Source organism: Diorhabda carinulata, chromosome 2 (assembly GCF_026250575.1).
Source record: "Diorhabda carinulata isolate Delta chromosome 2, icDioCari1.1, whole genome shotgun sequence".
Lineage (NCBI taxonomy): Eukaryota > Metazoa > Arthropoda > Insecta > Coleoptera > Chrysomelidae > Diorhabda > Diorhabda carinulata.
This window is the reverse complement of record NC_079461.1, coordinates 9137675-9146053: the sequence shown is the minus strand read 5'-3', so window position 1 is coordinate 9146053 and position 8379 is coordinate 9137675. Positions and strand designations below refer to the sequence as shown.

The following is an 8379-nucleotide window of genomic DNA, read 5'->3' as shown; positions in this document are numbered from 1 at the left end:
ACTGTGAAACACGGCGGGAGCTAAGTGACGGCTTGGGGATGTTTTGGAGTAATGGTGACTGGAGATCTGGTAAAAATTGAAAAAAAAAAGCTATAAAAAATTATTAAAGTTATGGCCAGTGCCCAAAGAGTATGGGAAAGGAAAACTAAACTGAAAATAATGATTTGGCGGTTACAGCCCAGCTGATTGAGTTGTGAAACAAATTGGATATGGACATTAGAAAGCAGTGTCCTACTTCCACTTCACATCTTTGGAGTATCCTGACAAATCAATGAAACCAAATACACGACAATTATTTATCGAAATGCCAAAATTTTGCACAGAAATGATAAAAGCAAAAGGGGGCTACATCGAGGAATCAAAAATTTAAATATGTAATAACTACAGACTGTAGTTTCATTATTATTATATTCTTATCTTCATATGTTCCTTTAAATATAAATTTGGCCGGTACTGTATATTATACGAAATTTAGTTGCACGCTAATTTCACTTTGTTTCTGATTTCTGATTTTCAAATTTATAAAAGTCTCTTCCCATTGCATCATGATTGCCCTTAATAAAAATTCCATAAAAAAAGTCAGTGGTCAGTTTATAGACTCCTGCCTTGCTTTTGGAGTCTGATGGGCAGAAAAGACCATTTAGTCGATGGTGAGCCAATCCCTGGCCAGATAGAATAAGGAAAAAATTAAATTCAGCTATAGAATCAGTCGAGAAAACTTAAAAAATATATTTTAGAATGAATGAAGAAACATTTGACAAATTTCCAAGAAAAATAACACATAAGGTAACTAAAGGCGGATTCACACCAACAGGCACAGCGATCTTGACTTGACTGTCTCTGACCGTGACCTAATCTGACTGTGCCCGTTGGTGAGAATCCGCCTTAAGAAATCCTTGGAAGGAGACGTAATGTCAGCAAATCAGAAACTCATTTCTTCCTAGAATTGCACGTATGTACATCTACATATACTTTTTATCGAGAAATATTGCGTCTTGCATTGCATTGCACGTTGTCTTCCATCATATCAAGCGGCCTTTAAGAACTAGATTTGTAATTTTTTGAACCGTTGGTGATACTCTTACTGAACTCACTGTTACCACTACCACTACACCAGTGCTATTTTAACTAGGAATTGTTTCAACCAATAAATTCCATTTTGTTTTAGATTTATTACCATTATGCAAAATAATATATATTCCGAATTGATGTTTCTGCAATGTATTGGAAGTATAATAGTGATATGTGTTTTAGGTTTCCAATTCACAATGACCGTACGTATTTTTGGATATATTATTTCATTGTTACGAATGGAATTTAAATAAATATAATAAAAATCAAAAATGAAAGTAATAGGATAGAATAATTCACAAAGATTCAGGAGCTTAAATGTTTAACGTGGACAAATTTTTCACATAAGAAACGATTTTTTAAAACTCATTGGTGAAATTGTTGAAAACAAGGGCAGAATATTTTTTTCTCTTCATCACATGAAGAAATAACGAAAAAATTGAATTTTTACAGAATAACAAGCAGATTCAACTAACAATATAAAAAGGTTGCCATTTCAATATAATTTCAATACAAAGAGAGGGTTATGTAATGTATTTCTTACTGTTCGTTAAGAAGATTTTTCTATTTCTTCTATTCAGATTATTTAATTATCTCTTTAAATGCGTCAGGTATTGCATTTATACGGTAACTCGGACACTTGTAGTCATTGAGGAATGTAGACAAACCATTGTTCCTCGCATTTGTCTGCAGTAGTAGTTCCCGTAGTCAGCCTACATCCTAATTAAAAATTACTTCACTTTTCTGAAATATAAATGTTGTATTCCTATCTTGTTCTATAAATAAGTTAAACACGATATCGAATCTCTAAACACACTCTTTTAAGTCAGAAAATATATAGCCCTCTGAAAACATTATCATTAATAACACATTCATGCCCAAGTGTCAAAGATGTTGTCAAAGATGCATAGTTTTCATGAAAATTCTAGATAGATGGTGTGAATTCCAGTAAATATCAATTCATTAATGAGTTTTTTATTTTGTTTTGTCACAATTTCATACAAATTGTTTTCCTCTAACCCTTTTACGTAATACTTTGAAATTTAAAGAAAAGAAAACAGCAGTGATATTGATTGAATGGAAATAATTAACAAAATAAATTCAGGCTTCTAACGTGTTATATCTTTGGGAAATTTTTCGTAAATAAGTGAGAAAATTTTAAGTACCTATTACGAAGTCGATAGAATTTAGGTTATCGAAGCAGTATTCGAAAGAAATTACAAAAAACAACGGATAAATGATTATGATGAAGAAATGAGAATAACTGCTAGTGATACAGGATTGATACATGTCTGTTTATCATTAGCGTACTTGTGTCCGAATTAGAAAAGCGGCAGATGCAATTAAAAGTTCTCATTTTTGAATACAATGAGTAAATTGCCATCATGAACCTTTACGGCAAAAACCTTTTTATTGGAAAAAATATACCTCAATACCAAAATTTGCAGCTTTGATACAGCACTCTATGCATACCAGCGATAAATTTATTGAGAAAAATAAGACCTTCTTGTTTAAAAGTGGTCAAATTTTCTACTTTATCCTAAAAAAATCAAACACTACTTTTTTCTACTTAGAATCAGAAATAATGAACTAGGTTACCGACGATGGTATGATTAATGATTTCCCATGTAGAACATCCCTCAGAGCGTTATTGTGATCGTCCAGATTATTATTATATCATCAAATATACTGACGTTTTTAGTATTTATTTACACTCTATCTATTCGTGGGGTTAATTTATAAACACTGTCTCTTACGTTCTTAATTTATTTACACACTCTACAATATACTTAACTCATAATAATTTAATTATAAATATAACTTAAACAATTTCTGCGATTACTAATTCGTTCTTTTCACGACGACTATTTATTTAAAACTAAGTTCTAGAACAAAACAAAACACAAGAAATAAATTAATAGACATTCCTACAAACTATTTGAAAGAAATACTGTAATAACCCGACTTCTATAATAAAAAGTTCATCAAAACCGCGTCCGCCAGTTATACGAGTAAGAAACCGATTAAAGGCGCCGCGCGACATCGCCGTATTTTAAAATTCCATTGTAGCTGGAGAGGGCCAACCTAAGGACCCATTTTACGATCTTGTTCGTAACAATACTGTACTTAATCTGTAAGGGAAATCAATAAAATATATTAAATTACGTTAATTGATTGTATATTATTGTGTAAGTAGTACTTAGGTACCAGTATACCCCGCTAACTTATTAGTTGAAAATAATTCAGGAACTGGAACATTTTTTTCCATACTTTTTTCTAATGATAATTCCATTCCTGGAATAATTTTAGAGAATATGATTTTGAACTAAAGTATTAAGTTGAAGAGGTCGGTAGGGGTAAATTTGATTTGCCTACGTGCAGCAAATATCTAAATCCGCCTTTGAGGTAATCCCCCATATCCGTTCCCGTTTGTTACAATAAATGAACAATTATCGAATTATTTCAATTGGAATTGAGAGTCGATTAGGTGTGTCTAAAGATGCGTGACTAGTATACAATGAACATTCATCAAATGAAATTTTAGTTTCTTATTTATTTTTTTTTATAAGTTTGCTGAGTTTCATAGGATATAATATTGTCATCCTCTTAGCGTTTGTTTTATCTGGAATAGAACAAATAAACAAAATTTATATATTTCTAGCGAAATAGTGAAAAAGGAATAATTAAAATTCTTAATTTTTAGAAAAATTGGTTCCTATTTATTCAGCACATGGTTTATTGTACATCTATGATTTTCCAAATTTTCTGTTATACATGGTTTGGTGAAAAATTCACCGGAAAGGTGGGTATCATGTTTTCCGTACTTCAATATATATTATACCATTGAAGTGAAAATTGTTCTAATAAATAAAAAATTTTTAATTTTGTTTGTCGGTAGCTCTTTCGAAGTGATAATTAGGTATCCTAAAGCTTGTATCTCATAATTTAAAAGTATGAATATTGTAAGAATGTATTTCTACTATCAGCAAAGAAAGTTAGACTAGATTGATGTTTGTTTAGTGTTTGTAAGGTCAGTCAATACGATCCCACACAATTAAATGTCAAAGTAATTAGTTGTAGTACACTAACATTTTTGAATTTCAATAAATTTCCAAATGAATTTGAGTGTTTTCCTCATTTTCAGAGTCAAGAGATCACTCAGGCTTGTTATATGTCAAGATGGAACGAATGCGATATAAAAATTCAAAAAATGCTCATCAATATTATGACACGGGCCAAAAAACCTTTGTATTTGACTTCTTATATATTCGACTTCACATTGGGCACATTTCTCAGGGTAATATGATTTATACACTACTACAAATATCAGTAAGAAATACAAAAGTATCAGGTTTATTAACAAACAATGGATATTTTCGGGCCGGATTGGCTTTTTAAAAATATTCTTCCATCAATCTCTCGGAAACGACATGTCGGTAAAAGCGCAAATCGCTAAAAAGATATCCAAAAGATTTGTTGACAAAAAAAATTTCTTATTCTACCCCTCGTTTCGAGTTATAGACATTTAAAGTTGTGAAATCAGAAATTATATTTTCTAAATTATACAATCGAACATCATGAATTATTAATCGATAATTACGTATGTACATGTAGTTAATAAAGAAATATTCTGAAGAAGATTATCGAACGGTTCCCTTGGCATGTAAAACGATCGGAAATTCTACACATATCTACTCAACTATAAATTTTATCGAATTAAACAAAAAGTACATTTTTGTTAGAAAAATCGATTGAAAAATTAATTTTTGCTATCTTAAAGTTGTAGAGGTTTTTCCTGTGAAAATGGAGGATTGTTAACAATTGTGTTTGAACCACCCCTGGCCTTCAGATAGTAGTGTAGAATTATTTATTCCGTCAAACACATTACATTGACATAATTATTCATTAAAAATTCATAATGTTCGAATGTATACTTTAAAAAATATACTTAAATATAAGTTCTGATTTCGCAACTTTCAACACGCGGTATTATCCGTCTATGATATATTAAGAAGAATAACTTTCAACACTAGTAAAGAATTATCTGGAGATAATTATGATCATAAAATTGTGTGAAACCTTAATTCGATATTTAAAAGCAGAACATTTACAAGATAGGAGTTTTCTTTTGAGGATACGAGTTAAATAACTCAGTTCACAACTTTGTAAAAACTATTTATTAAGCGAAAAAATAATTAATCAAACTTCGTTTCAATAATCCATCAAACTATTAAGAGCTTAGTATCAGTGTACAAGCCATCTCAAATACTGAATCCTACTGTATACAAAAGCTATAATTAAGCATATAAGATATTTATGGTCGGTAGAATCATATCAATATAGAATAGAAGTAAGTAGTTTACTACATTAATGGAACTTCAAGTACCTAAGGCACACTTGGAATCACTTAACTAGAAGGTTGGTCCCCATTAGGAGTGGTCAGTGTACAACTTGCTTCTAGTAATAAATCTTAACCTTTACAATAATAACTAGAAATTAAGTAGGTAAATTTATGGTTCTTCACAGTCACATTAATATAAGACAAAAATTAGGTAATGGTTCCCATCAAAGTGGTGAGATAATTCATGTTCATGTTAAATGGTATAGATAATCGGAAAATGGTATATATTGGAGCAATACTAAAATAAGTATGAATGCAAAAGCATAGAAAACAAATAATATAAATGGAACAAAGTATTCAAATGTGTTGAGGTCGCCAAGAATTTATCGTCTTTTGTCTTGGAATATAAAAAAACATTGTATACTACTGGTGAAAACATATAATCGTCATAAACTGGGAAATAGAATAACCTGTCAAATAACAAATTAGTAATTGCGTAGCTACATAGCAACTTGTAATGAGTTTGAATACTGAATTAAAGCTAATTAAATAAGATTAATTACCTATTTGTTCCTGTTAATTATTTTTATGAAAAAAGCGTTTTTGTATTTTAATAAACTATGAAAAACTGAGAATATATACACGGTGTACTATGTCAATAATTATGTTTATCGATGGCTCAAATTATTAGAAATACCTTTTTTCACCACTATTTTTTTGTTATCAGAAAAATAAATATTACTCACTCATTTTATCAATATTTTGACTGTAGTTCATTGATATAATTATTAGTTTTTGAAACATTTCAAAAATTCTAGAAAATTTTGGAAAAGACAACTTTTTCTTTCGAGGTAGGCAATTCCTGTATTTTGTCTATTAGATTTCAGTTTGAAATAATTTCTAAAGAGTTATATTTCAAAATCATATAAATTCTGAATTTTCCGGTTTTTTTTTCGGAATCAATGTCTGCAAACATGTTTTTGACATCCAGTTCTTCTTTGAGTGAAGACAAAAGTGCAATAGTTTATTATGCTAATAATTTGACTAAGAGAGACTGTGAAAGGAATATTAAAATGGGAGAAATTGGAGAAAATATAAAATATATTGATATGGAGATAAAAAAAAGTTCACTAACTAAAAACACCTTGAATTACTTGGAAAAAAACAATGAAAAATTCAAGCATATAATAAATGTTGCAATTAATATAAAACCTAGAAACTAAAGTGTTCATGACAAACGTACAAGAATGACAATATGAGATTAACAAATGTGGACGAAGAGCACCTAAGGATATAATATAAAACAAGCTGTTACGATAGTACGTAACCCTTAAAAAAATGTCTGAAGGACAGGAGATAAGAATTACAATATGGAGACATAACGAGAATTTGCTAAAGGAAGATGCAAAGACTATAAAGGATATCAAAGCTTGAGACTAGAAGATTAGGGCTTGCAGAACCGAAAGAAGTGGAAAATAATTATCGACGCTGTACAAACCTGTAATAACTTGTGAATAGATATAATACCGGTTTATAGGGAATAGAAACATTTAGAACATCAACAGAACTGTAAGATTTTAAGGATAAAGAAAAATCAAGTTTCAACTTTTCGGAAGCTGTGTATATCTTAGTATAGCTCTTAAAAATGACAGTAATAAAACCAATAAATTGAAAACCTCACTAACGACAGAAATGCCAAACAAAACTATAAATATAAAGCAAGTCTCCTCAAAAAAAAAAGATACATCTCGTGTTCTGAAGATTTGGAATCTATATGAAGGAACGGAGTAAAATTATAAGAAATAGAATATATGGATACAATAATTACTTATTAATAGCTGACATACATTGACTGTACAACTGAAAATAGCCTTATCCCTATCTCGAAGTTTGTATCCCCAAATATATTAGTTTTATTTTATCATTTAACATATTAATTTTGAAAAATTTCGTCTTGTTCAAGTCACTTTTCTGCATACATTACAATGCCAATTTTTTTAATTAACAGCCGCACCACAAACTCACAAATTATTATGTTTTAGATTTTAAAATCATCATATTCTTATATGGCAGTACTAAATACCATGTATAATGAATAGTTTATGGGTTGTGAAAGAGCTTACACAACAAAACGAGTTAATTTAACGACCAGAAAAACGCCGACTATCTATTAGCTTATTAGTTATGGTTTGATAAATTAAACTTGATGTACTGTGATCACCAGCTTAGTATTAAAATGGAAGCACAAGTAAATAAATGGATTTTCTTATTTCATTTATCACGAGTAACGTTACTTTTACCTTTCGAATTGGGCTTTCTACGGAAACTGATCTGTTGTAACAAACGAACCTGAATAAATTAATTTGGCCAAAGAAATGTTTCATCTAAAGATAAGAACAACCGCATTGTTAAAATTCCCTATGACACATAAACTAATAAATAATAAAAACAGATTAAGAGTAACTTAAAGTATAAGCCAAAATAATGTTCAGATTATTGGACACTTTCAATTATCATATGGTCTTCATATTTACTCGAATCAGCATATTTATTATCTTTAGATGCCTGTTTATTTTCGAATGATAAATAGATTTATAGTGGTGCCTTGAAGCCTATGACGAACTGCTCATAACGGCTATTAAAAATTAGATTTTCTAGTAAAATAATTAACGAGTAAATTGTACGGTTCAAATGAGGCACATTTTCCTCAAACTGTCTGGTCTATTTTATATTTATTCCACAGAAGAAAATAGTCTTCCAACGGGAGCTGAGGATAGTACCTAGATGCGTTCATATTAATATAAAAGCCCTTCAAATAATGGATACTACTGATTCAATCTTCAAACATCGATTCTTCAAATATTGTGGAATGTGTTTTTACTCCAATATCGATATCTAATTTTAGAACGGTATCTACAGTAGGATGTTTGAGTTTGTCTTCAACGTCCCCTTATATTACCTTCCAA

The 8379-nt window shown here is 30.0% G+C and overlaps 1 protein-coding gene across 1 annotated transcript; it reads left to right on the top strand.

Moving 5' to 3' along the window:
- Window positions 1-1216: 1216 nt before the first annotated feature.
- LOC130903500 (odorant receptor 46a-like) lies at window positions 1217-7650 on the top strand. The gene is made up of 4 exons (XM_057815632.1): window positions 1217-1274; window positions 3776-3874; window positions 4217-4369; window positions 7456-7650. The coding sequence occupies exons 1-4, from the start codon at window positions 1269-1271 to the stop codon at window positions 7510-7512; spliced, it is 315 nt and encodes a 104-aa protein (XP_057671615.1). The 5' UTR covers window positions 1217-1268; the 3' UTR covers window positions 7513-7650.
- The last annotated feature ends 729 nt before the right edge of the window (window positions 7651-8379 follow it).

Excerpts from the sequence above, each read along its gene's own strand:
- LOC130903500 (XM_057815632.1), top strand. Across the intron at positions 3,875-4,216 it reads GTGAAAAATTCACCGGAAAG|AGTCAAGAGATCACTCAGGC; the intron begins GTGGGTATCATG and ends CCTCATTTTCAG. Across the intron at positions 4,370-7,455 it reads CATTGGGCACATTTCTCAGG|ATTTTAAAATCATCATATTC; the intron begins GTAATATGATTT and ends ATTATGTTTTAG.